The 24,008-nt window shown below is 44.8% G+C and overlaps 3 protein-coding genes across 3 annotated transcripts; 2 read left to right on the top strand and 1 right to left on the bottom strand.

Moving 5' to 3' along the window:
• Positions 1–2,697: 2,697 nt before the first annotated feature.
• On the bottom strand, positions 2,698–3,729 carry rangrf (RAN guanine nucleotide release factor). The gene is made up of 2 exons (XM_041936076.1): positions 3,688–3,729; positions 2,698–3,550 (listed from the first exon to the last, which is right to left on the bottom strand). The coding sequence occupies exon 2, from the start codon at positions 3,529–3,531 to the stop codon at positions 2,956–2,958; it is 576 nt and encodes a 191-aa protein (XP_041792010.1). The 5' UTR covers positions 3,532–3,550; positions 3,688–3,729; the 3' UTR covers positions 2,698–2,955.
• A 618-nt stretch (positions 3,730–4,347) lies between these two features.
• vamp4 (vesicle-associated membrane protein 4) lies at positions 4,348–13,560 on the top strand. The gene is made up of 8 exons (XM_041936078.1): positions 4,348–4,546; positions 6,279–6,380; positions 8,173–8,219; positions 8,615–8,665; positions 9,761–9,861; positions 11,775–11,854; positions 12,011–12,062; positions 12,148–13,560. Exons 2-8 carry the CDS (start codon positions 6,315–6,317, stop codon positions 12,171–12,173), a joined length of 423 nt encoding a protein of 140 aa, XP_041792012.1. The 5' UTR covers positions 4,348–4,546; positions 6,279–6,314; the 3' UTR covers positions 12,174–13,560.
• Positions 13,561–16,392: 2,832 nt separating this feature from the next.
• On the top strand, positions 16,393–23,450 carry myoc (myocilin). The gene is made up of 5 exons (XM_041936177.1): positions 16,393–17,103; positions 20,021–20,086; positions 20,161–20,253; positions 22,004–22,215; positions 22,306–23,450. The coding sequence occupies exons 1-5, from the start codon at positions 16,617–16,619 to the stop codon at positions 22,885–22,887; spliced, it is 1,440 nt and encodes a 479-aa protein (XP_041792111.1). The 5' UTR covers positions 16,393–16,616; the 3' UTR covers positions 22,888–23,450.
• The last annotated feature ends 558 nt before the right edge of the window (positions 23,451–24,008 follow it).

The following is a 24,008-nucleotide window of genomic DNA, read 5'->3' as shown; positions in this document are numbered from 1 at the left end:
ACTCAGTGATTAAAAGTGAACATTCTTGAGAAAAATGTTGCTTTAGGTTGATGACTGGACCAGTCTGTTTGCTTAGACCTCTAGTCTTGCCAGAAAGTAGCAAATTGTTGTGCGAAGGAACAGGAAAGCTGTATTTGTCTTCATTAGGGAGTTCAGTTCACCTGTCAGACAAGTCCTTTAACAGAACATGGTAGATGTGTGCCAGACTTCAGGTCACTGGAGGTCAAAGACATCGCCATGAAGGCATCCCTGCTTTTTCCTCTGCGACACAAAGTCAACACAGTTAGTGCCAGTGCTGCAGCGCTAACTGGGGAGAAGATGCTGTATGCACAGTTTGCATTTCTGAGAATTTAAAAGGTTTAAGACGTGCGACGTCAGCTGGGACAGGACATGGGGCTGTTTCATTTAACTTTAACTTAGCAATTCTTCTAAAGGCGTTCACTCCTTCGTACAACACTGAGGTTTACATGTTATCCTCATGTGATGTCTGGAATATGATGGACTCCAGTACCACATGCCCCAATTCAAACTAACCACCAGCTACTGTGCAACAATGTGACTTACTTAAAAAAGATACAAATGCTCGCTGTTTAGATAAGATGAGATATGACATTTGTCTCATAAATAATGATTATTCTGCCATTTTTGGCCTAAAATGAATCTTCAACATGTGGCAAGGAGGTAAGAGAAGATTATTTTATTGTGTACACTCATCAATGAGGACCTTTTTAAAACTATTTTAAGAAAATGAGACTCATCTTTACACGTGTGATTCCACTTCTTGCCCTTCCCCATGTTGTTGTCCTTTTTTTTCATCTATCTTTATTTAATTTGTTCACCGTTTTGTTGCCCTGTATGCTGAGTACTGTATACGGAGGTTATGACAAGACAGTTTACCCTGAACCTTGAACACAAGAACACTTTATTCAGGGCTTTTTCAAGCTTACAAGACTTCTGCCACTGGTACCATGAGATTACATGTTTAATGCATGGAGTCAAACTACAACAAACTTTCTCAGTTTTTAGTTTTAAACCCAGCAAACCTCGGAGATGCTTGAATGCAATGAGCTACACAACTGGCCTGTTGTCCCTCTAAGTAAGGGTCTCTCATCCTGTGTATTATGACATCCAAGGTGGCAGTGTAACATGTTGGAGAGCCCTAAAATAATTAATGAAATAGGAAAACTGTTTGTTTTGTTTTGACTATTTTTACATCTGCCTCCACTGATTTCTTTTCTCCTCCGATAATAGATCAAAATGAAACAACGAAGAAAGAGACAATCACTCTCTTGTTCACTACTCTGTCTGTGCACAAGCATATGACAAGTATCACAGGCCAAAAGGTTTGAGACCACTGCACTGTAGTAACCCGGTAGCCACTCTGTAATCGACTGTGTTCAGGACCTGGAAAAAGCCATAATGCTTCAAGAAGCATGTCTCCTGGCATGACCTTTAAGACAGATGCCGAGGAGGTTCTGAAAAGCTGCTTCAGGTCTAAAAGACAGGATGTTTTTCGGAAAAAGAGAACCAATAACAGCACGTTTATCCAAGGTAGTCAGAAAGAGGTTCCGCTGTTGTGGTTGATGAAGGAATGTGCTACACTAGGATCACTGACAGGAAAGGATGCCTGACTTTATGAGATCTTAATCCATCACGATTGCACCAGAGAAAGAGAAGGGTTTGATGTGGCTTCGGGGAGACAGACTGTACTTCCTGTTATTTGTTATTCAAGGCTTACCTGAATTCCCTCGCTCTGGTGAATCTTATTTAATGGCACACTCAAATCTCAACTATTTTTCTTCAAATAACTGCACACTTAGCTAAAGAAAAATAGCTTCGACTACATATTGTATGACTTAAGACTCTCAAATCTGAAAGGGCTGGTTTTAGCTTTAAAGCAACAATTAATGAGGGTCAATTTCCATTCCATAAATTTTGTGTTTCACCAAATTCACCCTTGAATGAAGTCTTTCCAGGGTTTTTCAAGGTTCAGGCTAATGAATTACTCCACCATGAGGCCATTGCAGTGAATGATGGAAACAGTTGACCTAATACATATTCCTGCTGGGACTCGTCCTCTCAATTTTCAGTTTATGACCAAACTCAAGTCCCACTGAAGGCTTTATGAATATTAGCTGCATTTTATCTTCTCCAGAGGGACTTTACGTGCAGAGTCTCAATTCACCTTAAACCTTCTGTCTTCTACTTTGACCTTTGGCATTACTTATGTGTTTTCATTATCTTCATGCAGTAAATTATATGGAATTTTTTAGCAGTGGAGCACAAGTTTGGTGTTAGCAAGTGAATATTTAGTGATCCTGTGAGGGGAGGGTTGTGCATTACAGAAACTGCTCTGCTCTCTGTTAGCTGTTTGCAACTACATGTGTAATCATAAGAAGATAGTGAAGGATGGTGGCAGAATTTTGCAAAATAAAGGAGGAGAGGCACAAGTGAGAAAGAAGGAGATAGGAGAAGTGTGGGCAACGAGGAATGTGGTGGGAAACAAGTTTTGCACGTCTGTGCAATTTGTTATTCGTCTTGAATCTCACATTTCTCTCAGGTGTATACCTTCAAATGAAACAGAAACAATTTTAAACTGATCTCTGGGATTACAGTCCAGTTTTAGAACGTCTTTAACCTATAAATAAATCTCAGTCAGGTGGTAAAAAAAACAATGAAATAGTCAAACATTTTTCATCCAAACATTTATTATGACAAAACTTTCTTCTCATCATGTGATGTTCAGTTAATTTTTAGTTGCCAGAACAAATCAGACATCAAAAGCATAACAGGACATGTATTCCTAGGTGTCACGACAGGGACAGGACCAATGCTCAAAATAACTTTTTGCAAAACCTTTGGGTTGGGAACCAAAGCATGCAGCGTGCCAGATTCTCATTAGATCCAGGATAAACACACGCCTAATGTGTTTAAATCTGCAAAGCAGTCATCGTTCTACCCAAACAGCCCTGGGTTGTGCAGAGTCAGAGTATGCAACAAGCGCTGGAAGTCCTGCACCGTCCATGGCTCCCTGTGTGTCGCCGCTGAAGCAGCACTGCTGCTGTCAGGGCTGATGCTCTGCGGGTCGTTGAAGGTTATCAGGACATCTGTGGAGAACTGTGGCAGCCTGAACAGGCCCAGGTGAAGGGTCACTGTATTCCTTGCTTCTTCGTTGAATTTAGATATACACTGTGTCCCAGTCAGCATCCAGGCACAGCTGCAGTCTGACAGGGACAGCTCCGATTTGGACAGGGCCACAACACTGGTCACTTCAAAAGCACCTGGCTCTAAAGCTTTGTTGCTGCCTGCTATGTCTTCAAAGTGATACCTGGCAGCGTCCTGGTCTGCCACCTGACCCTGGTACTCCACCAGCTCCACGATCAGGCTCTGGTCGGTGTGTGCGTGGGCAAACACCTCCTGGTTGTCCGGGATCTCCCTCAGCTCACTGATGTCTGTGGCGCTGTGAGGGAGGACAGCTGACAGCGCTCCTCCAAAGAGAGGATGAGACTGAGCAGCACTCTGCGTCTCCATGTGAACACAGTAAGCAGCTCTAGAGGAAGAGCAGCAAAAACAGTCTGTTTTTAACTAACTGCTGTTACAAAAACACCGTCTGTTTTTTTAACTCAAATAAATTCAATAAAACGTAATAATATAGCTGTAAAAGCCGCGTGACAGCAAACAGCTCACCAACTAATCCAACGTTCTCTTCCGGTAAAAGTTTATGTTCTTCTTCTTCCCATCAAATTTTAGGCACGCTAGACACAGGGCAGACGCACTGCTGCCACCTACAGGTAAAACGGAAATACACACTAAAAGGAGCAGTGGTGGCGGCAGTACTCGGAAATCGTGGTAAAAGTAAAGTAAAAAATAAAAGTAAGACCAACTACAATGATTTCATTGTAGTTGGTCTTACCTGCTTTCCAAAAAAAAGTTTCGCAGTTCCGAATTTACTTACATATATTTATATAAGTATGATACTTCCTGCTTAAAGTACCAAAAGTACTGAACAGACAAATTGCCACAATTGAGTGGCATATTATCAATTATAATATTTGAGAACTCTAAAGTCGGTGTAGGCTACTTCACGTGCTGTTGTGTAATTTTAATTATAATAATTATTTTAAAATGTCAAATCTACAAAGATTGGTTCATGCTAGCTTATATGTGTGCATTTACTTAGAGTAAGCTGTACTAAATTAATGTATATTTCTTTGAAGAACTAGAATGTTGCTGCATTAAGAATGAAAACGACGACGAAGAATAAATATTTGCCCACGCTGTCAAACATCTGCAGCGGCCCCTCTCCTCCTCCTCCAGCAGTTTGTGTTCATTTCCTGGTCAGCTGATTGAAACGGAGAACAGACAAGCGGACCGCTAGCATCCACGATGATAATCCTGCCTCATTGTCTGGACAGCATTTGACAGGAAAATGACAAAAGTGTGAAGCCACCTCGAATGCTGAAAAACCCGGATTAACCAATACCACAGTCTCTGTATGTGTTTGTGTTCGCCATCATCGAGCATCGGATCTTGAGGGAAACAGCAGGTAGCTAGCCGCGTTAGCATCTTTAGCTTATCCTAACCGGGTTGCTAAATTTGTAAAAGAACCAAGCGGCCTTTCGAGCTAGCTAAATTGGCTATGAGCTAGCTATGCTGGCGTTCACATTGGTCCCTTGTCAGGATAATTACTGTGGCGTACTAATGTAAATTAATGAATAAAATGTGTTAGACACGATAGTCTGACGTAGCATAAGTAGCGTGTGTATATTTTGGCTAACAAACACCTCAGCTAGAAGCAGCTGTCAACGGCTGTAATATAATTACCATTCCTGATACCAGCTGTGCTCCACAGATGTATTTTCAGTACTGGCTCAATTAAACTGTCCTTTTTCAGACCTTAAAGCCATTATTATAGTAGCTAAATAAATAACACTACTCAGCTAAAAATAGCTGTGCTTGACTCAATGAACACATCATCTTATCTTCCTCCTTTGTTAGAAATTGATTAGGCTTTGTATTGCAGTCTCCTCTTTGTATTTGCAATCCATAAATTGATGGTGATCATAAATAATGTACAGTCTTTGCTTGTGGTAATCATGATGCAGTTTACTCAATTTTTTGTCCAAACCTGGCATCCCACTGTAATTTTTCACTCTGTTATAAATCACAGCTTTGCTATGAATTCAAATATTTGTTTTTCTGGATTGCACCTTCAAAATTCAAAGAGACTAGTTTGTTTTCAAGGCTTCCTTCTGCGACCACAACATGTTAGACTTGGCTTCTCTTGACTTTTCTCTCTCTGTGTCTCTTCACGCTGACCCTGCTTCAGATAGAGCCCTGTCCTCTGCTTCTCTTCTCCTCTGCTCACTGGAAAGTTCCTCTCCTCTCCTGGCCACTGCAAGGCCTTTTTCCAAACGCATTGCCAGAAAAGGACGCTGCTGAGAAAGCCACAGTGTCTGACTGAACTGGATTCAATGGTATAAGTTGCTGGATTGAGAGAGGTGGTGTGTGTATGTGTGAGGCTGCTGTGTTCCCCCCTGATGGTTGCTGTAGGGCCTGAGGATCACATGTTGTTTAGTTCAGTGTCACAGAGGCACTTTATTGAGGCACCGTTTTGTTTTGTCGCACTGTTTGGAACAAGTAACACCTAAATACAGATTTGAGGGGGCGTAATTGGAAGAACAGCTTGTATTCCACATCCAAAAAAGTAGTTTTTTACATGGAGATATGATGACATTTCCTTTCATGGCTAGTGAGACTGAATGCCTGCTCACACCAAAAATATAAGGTAGTATCTTAGTAGGTTACCGTAATATTTCTTATGTCTTTGTAAACTGACAAGGCATGAAACAAAATTTCCCACACAGCTGGCATAATGGAAGAACCGCTTTCATAACATGTACCAGAGGTAAATATTAGATTGCAGAGGAAATGAACAAAATCTACTCTGTGACTCATAACAAAGTCAGGCTGTTTAACAGGAAGTGTCGGGACCAGAGGCCTCCTCAGATTGCTCCTCACACACTTAATGCTTTGTTCTGCATCTGCTGCTTCCAGGCAGGACCTGGCTGTGGTTAGGCCTGCAAGTCAAATCACTCACTTCCACCCACCAATATTAGAGTACTCTCCTTTAGCATGCTGCCATGTGTAACACTTATGAGCAACAGGTCCTTTGTGACTTGGTGCAGGTGTGTAGAGGAGTGTCCATGTTTTCACAGAGCTCTCCTCACAGTGCTGCAGATCCGAACTGATGAGCTGTTTCTCTTCCTATCCTACAGAGGGAGCCAGATCGGGAGGAGCAGGCTGAAGACAACATGCCCCCCAAGTTTAAACGACACCTCAATGACGACGAGGTCACAGGATCCATCCGCAGCGAGAGGGTGAGACACAGATGGAGGGAGTGTTTGGGATTATCTGGGGATGGAGGAAACAAACAGCCCAGGATAGAAAAAGCCAATGTGCTGTCATCAGAAAAAGGTTGAACGCTGTCAGGCACTCTAAAAACAACTATGCATTGTTTTCCTTTACATGGAAATCATAGAAGTAAGAAATGTTTATTGGAACATTTCATTTGAAGTGTCAATTGTTGTAAAAACTACAGGAGAGAGTTAACCTTTGAAGGAGGTAAGAATTTCAAAGAGGAAGAAGTGAAAAAACCCCAGAAACTCCTCTGGCCATAAGCCTGGTTCTCATCAAACATCATCCCACCCGCTCACCTGCACCTTCCCTGTCCTCCTCCTGATTCCTCACTTTATTCAGCCCTCTTTTCTGTAAGCCTGCTTGTTATTGTGTTGAACTGGGATCAAAGCCAAGCTTACAGGGAGACTCACATAACAAAATCTCCCTTCAATCTTCCCTGCTTTCCTTTAACAGCCCTACCTCCTGTCCTCTGATAATAGCTACCAGTTCTCCCATGTGTCTCCCATGCAAGACAGTGGAAAGAAAGAAAGAATGAGGTTGTACAGCAGGAGCGAGTTAGTGCCTCCACTTATAAAGTTCTTTATGATCATATGGCCACCGTTCCCTCAGCTTTTTTGCAGATGACTCTATTTACAGCAACATAAAATGCATATATTGGCACAGCATTTGCTGGCAGCTGTCAACATTACAGAGCATCCACAGCTTTTACCTCTCTCAGCTCTTAAATCAAATTTGACTTACAAATTAGAGATTTAAGCTAAACTACTACTCAAACACTTCTGCACACTGTAAATGATGCAGCTCTTAAACTAATGGAACAACATCCTGCATGCATGTATTGTCTGCTATCCTCAGACCTTTCTTTCCCAGTGGCAGTGAATATAGTACTCCTGTGTGCTATCCACTGAGAAACAGACTCTTCCAGTCTCCTCCTGCTCCAGTTCCTCTCCTGTGAGAATTTAATGCTGCTGTCCTCACTAAATCTCTATGAATAGCATTTTACACAGGCTACTTTCTGCCCCTATAAAGCCGTCAGTTGGTTCAGACATGGTTGTGATCATGGCGGTCTGTTTCTTTAGATGATCTACCTAGAGATCCTATAAACCTTTCTCTTCTTTTCTTGGATTCTGTTCAAGGTCGTTTTGGCGTCTCAGCAAACTGATTTGAGTTGTTAGATGTTGAGTGAGCACAAGAGGAAGAGTTTTTATTGAGCTTTGGCAACAGCAGAGCAACAACAGTCATTTATTGTAAGTAAGTCCTCATAGTGTGCACTATGATAGCAGTGTATTTGGCCATGTCTGCCATCTCAAGACAGACAAAAAAACGCATCTAATGATCAGTACAGCAGCTATCTGGTGATGTATGTTTCATATCTCTGTACCAGCAACACCAGTTGTGGGTGCCTGGAATGTATTTTGTCTGGACCCCTTAACTGACAAGATGCTGGAACTGAAGCTTGTCCCTGACCCCAAATAATTTGTAGTGCTAAAATACAAAATTCTGGCCCTTTAAACCTGGTTGTCCAAAATCAAGGAACCATTGTGACACACTGTAGGTGACAGGGTGATATCACCACCACCAAAACCCAAAGTTGTTATCAGGCAACCAGAACTGTCCAGGATCAGTGTAGGAAAGCTTTCAGTGTTCAGTGGTCCCATCTCTCCCCATGAGATGTTCTGATTACGAGACAGAAGTCATTTTATATCCCGGACACAACCTTATCTGACCTCTGACCTCTTTCCTCTTTTACAGAGGAACCTACTGGAGGAAGACTCTGATGAGGAAGAAGACTTCTTTCTGTGAGTTTTTTCTATTTCAAATGCATGTTAGACAACCCAGATGCTAGGATCAATAGTACTAATTTAAGGTTGCAGCAGTATCTACTGTGTTGCATTTGGCCACATTAGTGAAATCAAATTTATATCTAGTTTCATGTCTGTCAGCACATAGTATTTTGTTAAGTTATAATAAAGCATTTGTTCAATCAAAAAAAAAAACCTTCTGTTTTCATTCCTTAAAGGGTCACTGTAACCGATAACAGTAATAATAGTCGTGTAATAAATTGTGATGCCATGAAACCCTGATTTGTTTTAGCCGTTGCAACCCTAATGCACAAAATAAACAGTGTGTAAACTGTTACAGAAGAAAATTCATACATGCATTTGGTTTGACTTTGTTTATGCTTGTTTTCCAGGAGAGGGCCCACAGGACCCAGATTTGGACCTCAGAATGACAAAATGAAGCAGTGAGTACAAACACATTCTTTATGACATCTAAAAGCTAGAGGTCAGAGCAGTATTGCCAGCAGTCTTGAGTTTTGGTGTTGGTGTTATGCAACCATGGCTCGTCATGTTTACCAGAAGCTGCAGGTTGTTAGTGGATTGTGTAAGAGAGGCCGGCTGGTGCAGGTTATTGTGCAACCTTCTCAAGAAGTCCCAGTCCCCTCTGCAGCGTGTTTCCACATTAACCCCCAGCCAGAACCAGGCAGAGAGCAGAGGAGGGCATTGTTTAGACTGTCTGGCACCCAGGGTTGTTTCTCCCCACTCTGTTCATTCTTGACAGTTTGTCATTGTGAGCACATGAAACCAGATGCCACCATTACCGAATTCAGGAATGTTGTGTGTACATTGCCCGGGCTCTTCACCTCTGTGTGCGTCTGATCCTGAACCCCATCGGTCAGGTCTTCACAGTGTGTTTATGTGTGTTTGTGGCAGCCCATGCATCTTCCTGATGGTTTGTTTTGCTCTGGCTATGGTTTTGCATGTTTAATAAAGTTCAAGTGCAATCAAGCACAAGTCCATGACTGATAATTTCCCACATTCCCTTGTCTGAGACAATCAGTGTACTGGTAATGGAAAATGTGATCTGTCATGAGAGAAAACAGATTCCTTTGTCTTGTATCTCACTTATGAGCCTCTCCGCCTTTTTTATTTCTTTGCCAATGTCCTCCCTCCTGCTGACCCTGCACCCCTCTGAGAGGTATTGCTGAGAATTACTTTTAAATAAGAGTAACTGACGGGTAATCCGGACTAGTCATGCCATGCTCAGGTATGAGTGCTGTGAATAAAGCAAGGATTTGAATGTAATTCTGCACACGTGAAACAGGTGCTGGCAGGTCACAGTGAGGCTGTAAAACCTTTTGACAGGCTTTTTATTGCCTGCCAACTGGAAAAGGCTAGATATAGAAGAGGATATTGTTAGGAAAAACAGGTGTTTGTGCTGCTGTGAGTGAACAACAACAACATAAAAAGATAAATCCGTGATAAATCCTACTTTTTGTCATTTCTGATTCATGTCTGTTATTTATAATTCCGTGCCTCACACCAACCTGTGTCCTCAGGGTGCAGTCGCAGGTTGATGAGGTGATCGATGTGATGCAGGAGAACATCTCCAAGGTGATAGAGAGGGGCGAGCGTCTCGACGACCTGCAGGACAAGTCGGGTGAGTCACGCTGAGAAAGCATCTGTTTTTGTGTGCATCCACATACACAAAATGATATGAAGTTAACACAAACCCTACAGGGAATGTTTTATAAATCTGGTTTGTTTTAATGGTTTGTTTCAGGTAGCTCACAGATGGTTTGCACATGGCTCTGGGGATTGTTATCCTCGTTTTATTTCAGCATTTGGTTCTACTGATGGAAACATTTCTATGTTGTGCATTAGTTTTAAAAGAAAAGCATTTGTTAATTAATTCAAACCTGCCCACATATGAGACAAACTTAGAATATTTTTAATATTTGGCAGCTGTGATCCCTGCCCAGAAGAAGTACTGTGTACTGACTAAATAGACATGTTGCATCTACAGTTTCTTTGTCAGTCTGTTAGATTAATCAAGTAAAAAGTAGTTTGCTGCAGAAAGTAGTGGAAAATACTGTTAAGATTGCCCACAGTCTCGGGTGATGCCTTCAAATGTCTTGTTTTTTGGGAGTTTTTTTCCCCAACAGTCCAAAACCCAAAGATATTCTGTTTATGTGACATATATGACAAAGAAACAATAATCAAATCCTGTCATTTGAGAGGCTGGAACCACACTGAAAATGAAACAATTATTCAATTCACAAATAGATGCCGATTATTTTTCTGTCAATCAACTATTCCATTAATCGACTTGCAGAAAAATCAACAAAACATTAACTTTGTCCGGAGGTAGTCTAACAACATGGTGCAACTTGTCTCTCCTGCAGGACCTGGAGCGTGCACTGTAGTAACAGCTGCGTGCATGCAAATACACTCGGCAAACTTTAAAGCTGGTAATGATATGTCCAGGTTTAGTGTTTTGCCAGGTGTGTGTCTGAAACCTTTCGACAGGTCTCACGCTCACATTCACACAGCCTCGCTCTTTTTTTCGCCCGGTGTGCATCAGGCAGGTGTGCAAAACTCTCGCTCCGTTTCGCAACTTCACTCACATGCAACTCTTTCAACAAGACACGCACAGCTCATCTTCTCCTCCTCATCCTCTAGGGATGAAGAGGTGAGCCTGAAGCTCTCGTGTCTCCTGCCTCGTCTATTGGGCCTCATCAGGGACGTCCTCACAGAGATTGTATAACTTCTTCTCTGTACCAGCCAACCAAGACAATGATGCACATCTGGAGCACATCTGTGTTTGCACGAGTCTCTGAGTTTCGCTGTATTTGTGGGTCTGTGGACCTTTGTGTGGCTGGTTGCGTGTCTCTAGAGAACACGTTGTCCTTAGTAGGTGTCTTTATGTGAGCAATATAATATCCTGTGATTGACACTTGCAGTTTGCTGTCTGACCCATGTGCAGGGAACCCGTTGTTAAATTCCCTGAGATTAACAAGCATCTCCTCAGAAGCCTCTTCTGAGCGCTCCTCTTTGTAGTGGCGGGAGGTCGTTAACAGACATGTGGACGTGGAAACGGCAGACACATGACAGACACAAAGGCTCTGAGGAGGGACGGGGGCTTGGACAAGCACAGCGCCGCACGCTAGGGAGCTGTAACCTTCCTGTTAGCATGCATAAACATCAAGTTAACAACAGTATCCAAGAAACAGAGAGCGGTGTGGGCGAGCATTTTGGAGAGGGACATCACGACAAGGACAGAAGGGTGGAAATCTGAGCAAATGTGTATAAATTCGGCAACTTGTTCAGTGTTTCATGCCAATATTTAAAAAAAAAAAACAGTGATCTCACCACCAGAGCTAAGGCTTACATAACTGTAACACCTTCGGACTGCACATGCACAACACAGAGCCAAGCAGTCCAACAATCAAAATCAAAACAATCGGCAGCTTATTGTTTGCCTTGTGATTAACATTTTTTCCCCCTCTTCTACTCCACTTTATGTTTGTCCTCACGTGTCCACAACTGTGCTGCGGTCACGTGCCGCTCCAGAGAGCCTATCGGACAACGCGTCTGCCTTCAGTAGCCGAGCCAAACAGCTGCACAGGAGGATGTGGTGGAGAGACATGAAGGTGTGTGCCGTCTGCCTGTTTAACGTGTGTGTGTGTGTGTGTGTTCGAGCGTGTGACGTCTTCGGCGTGTCTTTGTTTGTTTGCATCGAAGCTGATGTCGCAGGCGTCCAGTGTTCAGAGTGGAATGTGTTTTAATGTGTGTTGTTTCTTCCACAGATGAAGATGATTATTGCCTTGGTAGTCGTCGCTCTCCTGCTCATTATCATCAGTGAGTATTTGACCAGACGCACTCGCACATTCATTTAAATTCAGATAACGTATAGAACTCATTAAATATTCTTCCTCTCTTTCAGTTCCAGTGATCCTGCGATATCGCTAGTGTCTGACGAGGAGGATGGGGGAGAACCCTTCTCTTCCTCCCCTTCCTCACTCTCTCTCTCTTCTCCGCACATAGTTCTTCACTCCCGCTAGGGGGCGCCAGCCAGCCTCCCACACCCCCCTCAGTGTCGGCCTGTGTACCCTTTGAGATCTGGCCTCAACTTGCCCTTAGTACAGATCTTATCATTGGTTTTTCCACATAAATCTGCTGTGGGATCAGTACTAAGGCTCGGTTCGATCCCTTGGTTTAACTAAGCTAGAGAAAGGGGACACAGGACATTTGGGGAGATATTTTAAAGCAGTTTTGGAGAAAACTGCAGACTCTCAGCCCTCTAGTCAATGTGAAGGAGTGCTCCATTCCATGATACATATCACATGTAGGGCCTGTCTTTGCCTTGACAAGAGGGAAACTCCAGGTTGTGCATATTACATCATATATAGATACTGTAAAGGCAGGGAATCCATGCCGACTAGCTGGTCTGTATCTGCTGCAGCAGCCTCCTGTAACGGGGCTTTAACATTTAGCGAACCTCAGATGTCTACCCATGATTCCTCGTGTGCCGTCTTCTCACCACCTGACGTTCAAAGGGAGCATTTTCACTCGGCGGTTCAACACAAGGCGAGGGAACATCTGAGGTTCATCTGCGTAGTCAAAGGTCGCTTCTTTTAATCATCAGAAAGGCTTTCTGATAGAAACTTATCAGGTATGTTTCCTCATCAGTGCAGGTGATTGGAAAAGGGATTAGAAAGGAACGCCATCTGTTCAGACAACATGCTGCGTATTCTACACCATAAATCACCGCTTTTCCATTCCGTCTGCCTCCTGATAGCATCTTATACTGTACAGCAGGACCATGACAAACCAAATCATCCAGGTTATGAATGTCTTCTCGCCACTCTACACCCTCAACCTCTCACCTTCCTCCTGGGTCGTGCTGAGCTCTGGGCCGGTTTTGTCACGGCTATCCTACTTTCCTGCTCGTGACATTAACCTGTCTGTTACTCTGCACATGTTTGTGTTTGAGTTTAATACCGCTTTCTGTCGTTTTTCACAGTTTTTAAGTTTTTATTTTTGCTGGTCGCTCAGTGTGATGCTTGTATGAATGCTGGTATTTCCCACTGAAGGCAGAGTTCATCTCTCTACTGTTACATTATGTTCAAGGAGGGATAATTTAATAGAGCTGTGAAACAAACTTAGGTGTCAACGTGTCTGAATTAATTAACTTTACAATGCATACAACTCTACATTGTCATTTTATTATTTTTAATGTAATTTATTTTAGCTGTAAATATTGATTCTGTAATGATGTACAATACTCTGGCATTGGATTGGAAGACTGTGATATATTGATCTGTTTTGCTCTGAAATAAACTGATTTTAACTGGCACTGGTCTGGTTTACTGTGATTTAAAGAACCGGGGTTATCATTGAAAACAAAATGAGAATAAGCAGTTTGTAAACTGAAATGGTAACGATGGAGAGCATTCAGAGGCAAACAGAAAAGGTTGAATGGCTTGATGGAAAGAAAGATGAGTGGAGGTAAAGAGGGAAAAACTTAATTGCCATGCCATCCCTCCACTCTTGACCATTCTGGAGAGCCAGTGAAGTCTTGAGCTTTCTTTTATCTCCTCTCATTACTCGACTTTTTTTTATTGGTCTGTGACTTTACTGGCAGCGGCGAGTCCCACGATGGCACTAAAGTTGGATGGACTGGGGTCCGTGAAGCGTTATTGTTCTGGCAGACCCGCTGCTCTCATCCTCTCAGGACAGTAGACACAAACACACTCTGACAGCTCTGCTCTTTGCCCAGCCAGCACTGCCCACCTCTTCTGAGGGAGCACAAATTAAAATGGACCCCAGGGGTCTTTCACTTCATTGATCTATGGCAGATGGCCTTTCGGCTCACACTTCGTTGCTGGTGCGCACGGTGGGAGGGTGTGGCGGCTTTATTTCAGCTTTGAAGATGAAGAGGAGACAGGTCATTTCATCTCATGCACTCGTTTATGTTGATGTGATGAAAAGCCTGCGTACCATTGGACGGTCCCTGCGTTCCTGCTCAATTGCACTGAAATCAAAGGTAGTAAAGTCCTGGTTGGACAAGTGGCTGTAAAAATGTTACAGCTCTTTTCAGGACTCACAGACATTTGCTGCAGGCAGACACAAGTCATTTACTTTAACTGCAAACTGGCTGCCTGGAGGTTTGAATTTGCCTCTGGTCTGGACATATGCAAAGGAAAAAAAAAAAAACAGAATTCGGTGTTAAAACTAAACAAAATATTTGCGCATGAGAGGACATTTTAATCCTCTCCGCCTGCAGAGACACACCCACGCTGGCAGCACAGGATGTTTTGGTCCTCCATTAGGGGCTAATGCTGGATGACTTCAGATTCCGGGCATAGCAGCGGTTATATGAGTCCTGTAAAAGTGAACTAAACTCACAAGAGAGAAGAGTGGACAATGTGCCAACCAGCATTAGTCAGTCACACACACACCCTGTCCAGTGGAGACTCTGTCCCTGTACGGGGAGACATGCATGTGTCACTATCTAGAGGAAGTGGAAAACAAATCTCCACATTTGATACTCATTGGGATTATAGTGAATAAAACATTATTCCAATGTTTTATTTAATTTCCATCTTTGCAGCTGACCTCTCACTCCTCTTATGTTCCCAGGAGCTTCATTCCTCACTGTTTTCTCCTCTATTGTCTCCACTTTTGGTTACATGTGGTTTTAGTCCCAGCTTTTCCTTCTGCGATGATTTATTCAGTCCTTCATTTCGTGTGTCCCACCTTCCTCCCTCTCTTCAGTTTCTCATTCTTAAGATATTTCCTGTAAGAGGATGCACCCTGAACCGTGAACATCGCAACTCAGTGTTTTCAAAATCAAACACATGTCATACCTCATTCATCCATCTGTCCAACCAATCACTGACTGGCCTCATCAATCAAGACGTGTCTCAGGTACCACCAGCTGTCTGTAAACGAGCACCGACGGAAGCAGGTGAGGCTGGCATCAACCTGCAAGAGGCGGTGTGTGTTTTTAAGAGTGTGAACACTTCCCCTCTGCACCCGCTGCCCTCTGGCCTCCCTGCAGTGAAGCATCTGGGTCAGGTGATGTCTTATGGTTCGGGGTGACACGGCAGGTCAGCAGAGATGGATGTACAAGGAGGCAGAACAAGTAAGAAGAAGACCTGCGGGAGAGGAGCAACAACAGAGTTTAAGAAGCCAAACAAAGAGGCAGGATATGAGGGAAAGCTGAAAAAGCTGGGATTGTTGAGTTTGGTAGGTGTGTGTGTGTTTGTGTGTGTGTGTCTGCACACCTGCCTCATTGCATGCATCTCATCCAGCCTCTCTGAAAATAAACAAGGGATCATCCTCCATATCGCATGACTGCGGCAGCGGGCCTCACTTCAACGTGCCTCCGATGCTGCGTTAAAATGAAGATACGAGAAGAGGCAGACTGCAACAAATCCAGCTGGGCAGCAAGTGACAGGAAGTGGGCTCAGGGAGGAATGGCTCCCGGCAGCTCGTTCATGTTGTATTAAATATAAATGTAAAAAAAAACTGCAGTGATTTGAGCCTGCGGCATGAATACAAACACACATACTATCACAGCAAACCCAGGCTCAGAGGGGACCCGGTTTACGTCGGGCTCGGGGTCAGCATCAGGTATCAGGTCATCGATTGACTTGTAACCTCGACCCGTCCCAATGACAGGCATTATCGGCTGCTTGCGTCACGTTCTGGCCCCCTACCAATATGAAAGGGGACACCGGCTCCTCGGGAGGTAATTGTATCCAATGAGGCCCAGCTTTCTGCGCCGCGCTGGGGCCAATCCTCAGCCAAATCCCCTACGACACAGGGGTTGCATCACACATATCAGGGGACAATTTTACAGATCGGACTTGAAGAATTGTCACTGGAGGCGCTGAAAGACACAAATCTAAAAGACACAGAGCTGTCATGTTGGAGCTTTAAAAATTCTTTTGCAGAGACACTCAAACTTGTGTGAAAATGGGCTGTTTTCTGTCCCCAAAACAACCAGCATCCCATAACTTTCTCTTTTCCTCCTCCCTCCCTCTTTGCTTCTGACCCCCTCCGACCACCACCTTCTCCCTGCCTCCCCTCCCTCCTTTTCACCTCTCCACTCTCTCCCCTCCTTCTGTCCCCTCCAGATAGTATAAATATCTGTGAGCTGTTGGGGAGAGCTCAGTGTTACGGACCTGTCCACTGAGGAGAGACAGAGGAGAGCAGAGCAGGAGGAAAGAAGAGACACCTGAGACAAGAGCGAGACAGAATAAGAAAGGAAACAGAGATTTTTAAAGGAGAAATCCAGCTGAGAGCTGAAGAATTAAAAGAAGACTAGTCAGTAGAAAGTAATTCTTCAGAGGGAGAATTTTAAGTAAAGCTGTGATCTGTCTGTGTGGAAGGACCGTCTCCAGTATGTTCCTCCTCCTCTCGTTGTGCATGTGTGGTCTCCTGCTGCGAGGTGACGCACAGGACCGAGCTGCTCTGTGGAGGGGAAACGACCGCAGCGGACGATGCCAGTACACCTTCACCGTGCCCAGCCCCGCCGAGACCAGCTGCCCGCAGACCGGAGGACCCGAGGTGGAGGGCCTGAAGGCCAGGCTCAGCATGCTGGAGGTGCTCGTGGCCCAGATGACCGCAGGGGCCACGGGGGGTCCCCAGAGAGCCGGAGCCAGACCTCAGCCTGAGCTTCAGGAGGCGCTGAACCGGGCCGTGGGGGAGAAGAATCTGCTGCAGGGGGAGAAGGAACGTCTGGAGCAGGAGGTGGGGGAGCTTCAGCGCAGGATGGAGGAGATGAGGAGGGAGACGGAGAGGCTGAGGAACAGACCCTGTCCTCCGCAGACCCCCATGGTGCCGCCGAGCCCCTCTCTGCAAGGCGGTGGCCTGATGAGGCCTGCCGGGGGTAAGAGATACACTCAAACCGCTACACACTTAAGAGTTATTTAAAAAATGTTCAAAGTTTGGTGACATTTATAAAAGGAAAATTTACAATTTATTTAATTTTCAGCTCTTAGATAATTGTGCATTTTGCATTTTATATTTAAATTCTATCCATCCTGCATTTGAGACACTATAATAGCCTGCAGACAGGTTGTCTTTCTGTTGAAATATGCATTTGGTAATTCTGGCTGAAGGATAATGGGTTAACTGGAGCAGAGAAGTGATGACACACAAATGTCATCTATGCATGGAATACCGTGCACATATAGAGTACATAGCACAGGCACATGGACCCCGTGTGTGTGTGTTTGTGTATGCATGTTTCTGTACACTCACCACTGTACAGAGGCGAAGCTCAGGTTCCTCCTGAACCCATCTCTGCCTTCACAAATCCCCTCAAAGCAAATATAACGACAATAATAATATTAATAAACCGAGTAATCTGTGTGCATCGTCTTTTGATGCATGTGTGTGTGTGTGTGTGTGTGTGGTTAATGTTTTGGTTGCCGCATTAGTCCGCACAGAGGCTCGGCTCAGGTTTCTGCTCCCTGCTTCCTGCCCGCATTTAGGGGTGATGGTGGCAGGCCAGAGAGGGTCGGCTCATTATTTATGAGCAGATCCCGCTGTCTTTATGACTGGTGTTTCCCTCTGCATGACGAGCAGGGTGCGAATAGCCTGTCCGGGGTGGGCTGAAATGTGATGCACGCTGTGGAAGTGGTGGTTCTATGCCAAGGTCTCATCTCAGGGCTTTTGATGACGCCTGGTGGGTCAGGGCTGGTGAGGATGGAGGGGGCCGCAGAGGTCTTTGGGCCAAGAACACTATACGTCCAGGGGTCAGAGGGCTGCACAGAGCTTGAGAGTTATCTTGGAGCCGGCGAGGTTAAGCTCTGGTATTCTGTGTATTTGCAGTGGCCAAACATCTGTCTAATTAGCCTCCGTGCTCGTTTTTTCACCCCCCATGCCCCTTTCTTCTCTCAGTTAAGCCATCTCTCTGTTTACCCCCTTGGCTTTCAGAGTGAATTACATTCCTGCTCGCTCTGCATCGGGAGTACATAAACTCTACCTCCTGCATATCCTGGGTTACCTGCTTAGCTCCTCATGTTTACACCTGCAGACTGAAATACACCGAGAGGGCCGCCGAGGGTGAGAGGAAGATGTAGAGCAGATCATAGCGAGAGGAAGATGAGCAGCACCAGAGGAGAGGGGATTAATGTCAAAGCATTTCAGGAAGTTCGTCACCTTGACAGGAAAATTTTAGCATTTACAACTCAAGCGGTGGTTATGAGCTTCAGTCGCACAAATATATGAGCCGATATTCTGTAATGTCATTTTAGGACTTTAAAAATAGACCCTCGCATAAAATTTGCACCAGTAGTGACAACACAAGCCAGCGAGCCTGCAGGCTAAAAGCAGCAACGTTCTTTAGAAAAGGGAGACCTGGCTTGAGCTCAAAGCAGAACTCAATACAAAATCAAAGGGGGCGGACTGACAGCATTCAATAGCACACAGACGAAAAATATCACATTTAAAAGTGAAAATTTGCTAAGCTTGAGGAGCACAACGGCAGACTACAGCAGCGTGAGGTTGCCACATTTACACACACTTGAATAAAGAAAAATATTACTGTGTCTATATAAAGTTTATTTCAGGTTATAGTCAGAGGCGATCAATGAAATCGAGTCAAGAAATGCAAATGTCTTTCTTCTGTCTGATTACACACTATACCCTGAATTATGAAAAAAAAAAAAAAAAAGCTGCCCAGATGCAAAATGTTTCAGGACAGCGGCATTGTGGGAATGCTGAGTTGAACTTTGCGGTCCAGCATCTCCGCTGAGCTCTATGAGCAGGGGTCGATTAGTCTCCTCAGACTGAGCCTCCTCTGGGAACTTAGGGCCTGTGTGGTCTATGTGAGGTTTATGGTATTCTGCTCAGTGACATCCCAAACAAAGAGGCAGGATGTGAGGGCACATGTGGTGCACACACACACACACACACACACAAACACAAGGGAAAAGACAGTAGGAGAATGTGGCTGTTTACCTGTGATGATGATAAATGGCTGTGTCCTGTGGGAACAGCCTCATAGCAAACCCCCTTAACCCTCAAAACACTGCTGACCTTTCAGTTTTACAAGCTTCTAAACAGGCTCAACCCTCACCTCACCTTTAGCGTGCAGCGACATTCCCCCAGTCGCTGCCGTTCCTCATCTGCCCCATTGAAAGCCTCCCGCTCCTCTTCATCAATGTCGAGAATCAGCGTCAGCGTCCAGATGCTAGTGTTTAATATTCTCTGCATCGTTAGGGCTCGTTACGCGCCTGAGATCACCGGACACTGCACGTGCAGGAGCCCGGCAGCCACGTGCTCGCACACACAGCCACGCGCTTCCACCCTCTCATCCATTTTCATGAAACCTTGTTTGAAAAGCGCTTTTGCAAACATCGGCTTCCTTGTATTTGGAGGCCGTTGAGGGTTTACGGACATTGTTTGACATCGAGGCTGAGGCTGAGCTCGAGCAGGACAGGGTTGGGGGGTGAGAAACGAGAGGAGAAGAGAAGGAGGCCGGTACCTGACAGCGATACAGGGCAGAAAGGGCCAAACGACTGGTTTGAAGTTTTGAGGACGTGACGTCGGCGGTGCTGGGGTGGGATGGGGTGTCCAGTGTGTCAAGTATGTGTGTTATGGTCGGCCAATCTACCGACTGTCTGACTCCGGAGCAGCTGGGAATCCGTTCAGGGGTGTTTGTTTCCTGCTGTCACATTCCCTGCTGTCAGTAGGGCCATATCCACGTTGGGGTACACAAACGCTCTCTTAACTATTGTATGCCACATGTGAAATGTGGGACAGAAATCACTGAAGTGTGCGTATATGTGTGTGTTTAGGTTCCAGTCTGATGTCTCACCTGATGACCAGGCCCAACAGGCAGGGAGACAGCAGCAGTTTGAGAGGTGGGACACGTTTTGTGCAGAGACGCCTCCAGCTTGCTGTTTCTTAGTCAACTTAATCCATCTCTTCCTGACAGACTCGGCGTGGCAGTATGGATCTCCAGGCTTCCAGGAGCTGAAGGCCGAGGTGACGGAGGTACCCGCCCCTGACGCCTCCGAGGACAACACAGGTCTGAGCGGGACAACACACGTGCCAGACATCCACTAGTTTGCATTCATTTCTGTCAGAAATGCAGACTTCAAATCAGTCTGTACTTTAGCGGCCTTACCAAGCAATAATAACGCAGCTTTTGCAAAAAGTGGCATCATGCAAATCCCCAAGCTGTTTTTGTATTGTGCAAAAAAATAAAAAATAAAAAATAAAAAAAACAACAAAAGATCTTATTTTGCTTGTGGACACAAGTTAAAGCCCCCCTGTGGAGTTTTTTGACCACTAGTAGCATGGAGCAAAGTTATCACAAGTGGATCCCTGTGTTGTTTGTATTGTGCACACTTCATGATATCCCACTGATTGATGCAATAATGCAAGAGGCGCAGTAACACGCCCACAGAGAATCAGAGATAATCTGCTTTGCTGATGTTTATATGAGTAGAGAAATACATTCATCACATTTGTCAGGCCCTTAAGGTTACAAGCGACACATATGAAACCATCAAGTAAACTGAATTTTTGCTAATTTGCAAAAAAAAAACCCCTTTTAGATCAAATCTGTGTGTACGAAATGTTTCATAAAGGAGGCCCAAAGGCTGCCAAAAATAACGTGCAGCGAAAAATGTGAAGAACTCGTGCATTGTAGTGAAAGTACAGTCCAGTGTAGTCCCGTCCTGGCAGCTAATACGCGTCTCCTTCACCCCTCCTCCGTCCTCCTCCTCCCCCCTCTGACCTGACAAACATGACACTCACCCCCCGCTGACAACCTCAAAGCAAATACTGCTATTAATACTGCAGCATTTGGGCCGAGAATACCAGAGTCGTGCCAATCCGTAGGTATGGGGGCCCGCCTGAACTTCGTGTTTGCCTCGTAAATGTAAAGGGAAAGCACCCCTAAAGAAGGCGTCACACATTCTCTTACACCGTCCCTCAATGGGTTTCCCAAAACGGCGTCATAGCTCGCTCTGCTGAATTCCTCCCAGCAGGTTCGATTGTTTGGGAGATCATGAAAACGCGCGTGCAGCCACCACGTGAAGTCATACAATCTCTGATGAGGGGAAGTTACATGGCAATAGGTGTATTTATAAGACATGTTCCTATTTAGCCCTTTATCCGGTGCTACGTCCTGGACCCGAGAGCAGGGGTGTATTTTAGGCAGTGGTAAATATACAGCCTGCCTTATCGTTTTCCCAGTAAGACAAGCAGCGGCGCGACCCTGCCCTGGATGAGTTGTAGCCCAGTAGCTGCTCTGATGGCAGTGACTCAGACAAAGTTGCGGCTAACAGAGATGTCAAGCAGCATCTCTAGACCTGCTGTCTGCTTCCATGATGAGAAACGATGACCTCACCACACCCCTGATCAGCTCTCAGATTACCTTCATCGTCCGTCAGACGAGGACCGTACACGTCGATCTACCGCTGACTGTGCGACTTGGTAGATCTGCGCTGTCGGAAAAAACACCGGACCATTAAAGGAAATGTTTGTGTCGCAGCTTTTTTCATGATCAATTTGTTTCCCCAACCTAAACCCAACCCGTCAACCATAAGATAAACCCTAATCTTGACCACAGAGCTACAGAAAACATTATGCAAAGGTGGAACAGACTTAGATACAAGATCTGCAAGTCAGCAGCAAGTCAGCAGGTGCCTTCTTTTAGGGCACAGCTCTTGCCCAACTTTTCACACGGACAAATTTGAAAGGTCTTGATTATATACAACAAATCTTTTTATCATTCCTTTTCTCATGTCTCCTCTCCTTCCTGCTCACAGGTTGTGGGGAGCTGGTTTCGGTTGGAGAGCCGGTCACTCACAGGAAGGCCGACAACATAGAAGGTAAATATGGTGTTTGGATGCAGGATCCTGAGGGTGTCTCCCCTTACGGATCCAACATGGTCTGGCGCATTGACACCATTGGCGCTGATGTCAGGAAGCTCTTTGGGTATGAGGACATGGAGCAACTCTCTAAAGGCTTTCCATCCAAGGTAGGTGTCACTTGGACGATATTCGTTGACAGGAATGAGCCAAAAATCGGAGGTCATTCCGAGTTATTGTTGCGTGTTTTCCCATCACAGGTCCTCCTGTTGCCGGAGCAGGTGGAGAGCACCGGTGCCACTGTGTACCGAGGCTCTCTGTATTATCAGAGGCGTCGTAGCCGCACCCTCATCCGATACGACCTGGCCTCTGAAAGCGTCGCGGCCCGTCGCGACCTCCCCCACGCCGGCTTCCACGGCCAGTACCCCTACTCCTGGGGAGGCTACACGGACATAGACCTGGCTGTGGACGAACAGGGGCTGTGGGCCGTCTACTCCACCAGCAAAGCCAAAGGAGCCATTGTGATCTCGCAGCTGGACCCACACAGTCTGGAGGTGAAGAAGAGCTGGGAGACCAACATCAGGAAGAACTCCGTGGCCAACTCCTTCATCATCTGCGGCAAGCTGTACACCGTGGCCAGCTACACGGCGCCCGACACCATCATCAACTACATGTACGACACTGAAAGCAGCCAGGGGAAGGCCGTGAACATCCCCTTCAGGAACAAGCACCGCTACAACAGCATGATCGACTACAACCTGGCTCAGAGGAAGCTCTTTGCGTGGGACAACTTCCACATGGTGTCCTATGACATCAAGCTGGGTCGCCCGCAGGCCAACTAAGGTCGCCATTAGTGACTGCTGAAAAGTGACATTTGCTCACCTGTTCCAGCTTCAAAGACTCAAAGCTTTAAAGCATTATGTGTGTGGTGGTAGAAATTACAAAGCCAACACCGTCAGAGTCAATGTGTAGAAGAGCCCAACTACCAAACCCAAAGTGAAATGAAGAAGTTTGAGGAACAGTGTCCCCTGCAGGTCTGCTTTTTCTTTTCTTCAGTAGGGAGGGGGGGCTTTCGCTGTGGCACGGTCCACAAACATGTTTTTAGAGGAATTATTTTTGTACCGCCTTTTATTCAGATGTATGATTTTCTTGTTTTCTTGTTAAGCTATATATATATTGAGGTTTTACAGATGAAGCATAGTTTAATTTCACAAGCTAAGTGGGATAATTAATGCAACTTACAACACAAACTCCTGTGGTACTACACCCCCGACAGGGTTTCACCAGCAAGTGTTTATCAAATAAACCGCTCTCACTCAGCATTTATTGAATATTGCATGTACTTGTACATTTAATGATGTAATGTTCAAAATTCTCATGAAATAAACTCCTTCTAAAACTTCAACAGTTTGTGGTTATTATGTTATATATGTCAAGTATTTGTACCATTGGGTAAGTGATTGTCAGCTGTAATCACTTCATTAATGGTTAACAAATCACAATTCTTCCAGATTGAGTGTTTCAAAGCCTCCGGGGAAACCTTCAGACTGAAAAATGATTTTACTTCTTAAGATAAATAAACATACTTTATAAATCAGTTAAAGGCTGTTCGTTGTAATGTTAAAGTTGAAAGGTGAAAATTCTCTGGCTGTTGAGTCAACACATTCATCTGTACTTTCCATATAAATGTTAATAGGTAATAAATAAACAAGTTTCACATACTGCAGGGAGATAAAGACCAGGCAAAACCTTGCAAATCAAACATTGCTCTGACAGCTAATATCTGATCAATAAACCATCACCAACTCACTCATTCCCACTGATACAGCCATCTTTTTACACCTTATCAACCCAATTAAATAGTAGATCATTTAAATGTGGTACTCATGCATAGCATTACCCCATTACTTATCTAGGCACCCTGAAATGCTATTAGTTGTTAAGTGTTGTAGTGACACCTGGT

Source organism: Chelmon rostratus, chromosome 4, assembly GCF_017976325.1.
Source record: "Chelmon rostratus isolate fCheRos1 chromosome 4, fCheRos1.pri, whole genome shotgun sequence".
NCBI lineage: Eukaryota > Metazoa > Chordata > Actinopteri > Chaetodontiformes > Chaetodontidae > Chelmon > Chelmon rostratus.
The sequence above is the reverse complement of the archived record's forward strand: the minus strand, read 5'-3'. Positions and strand labels throughout refer to the sequence as shown.

What these genes read in the sequence shown, in the direction of transcription:
- rangrf (XM_041936076.1), bottom strand. Translation starts at nt 3,531, where the DNA reads ATGGAGACGCAGAGTGCTGCTCAGTCTCATCCTCTCTTTGGAGGAGCG.
- vamp4 (XM_041936078.1), top strand. Translation starts at nt 6,315, where the DNA reads ATGCCCCCCAAGTTTAAACGACACCTCAATGACGACGAGGTCACAGGA. An exon ending in GAGGAAGAAGACTTCTTTCT is followed by an intron (nt 8,220 to 8,614) that starts GTGAGTTTTTTC and finishes CTTGTTTTCCAG; the next exon opens with GAGAGGGCCCACAGGACCCA. An exon ending in TGTGGTGGAGAGACATGAAG is followed by an intron (nt 11,855 to 12,010) that starts GTGTGTGCCGTC and finishes TTTCTTCCACAG; the next exon opens with ATGAAGATGATTATTGCCTT.
- myoc (XM_041936177.1), top strand. Translation starts at nt 16,617, where the DNA reads ATGTTCCTCCTCCTCTCGTTGTGCATGTGTGGTCTCCTGCTGCGAGGT. An exon ending in CCTGATGAGGCCTGCCGGGG is followed by an intron (nt 17,104 to 20,020) that starts GTAAGAGATACA and finishes GTGTGTGTTTAG; the next exon opens with GTTCCAGTCTGATGTCTCAC. An exon ending in CGCCTCCGAGGACAACACAG is followed by an intron (nt 20,254 to 22,003) that starts GTCTGAGCGGGA and finishes TCCTGCTCACAG; the next exon opens with GTTGTGGGGAGCTGGTTTCG.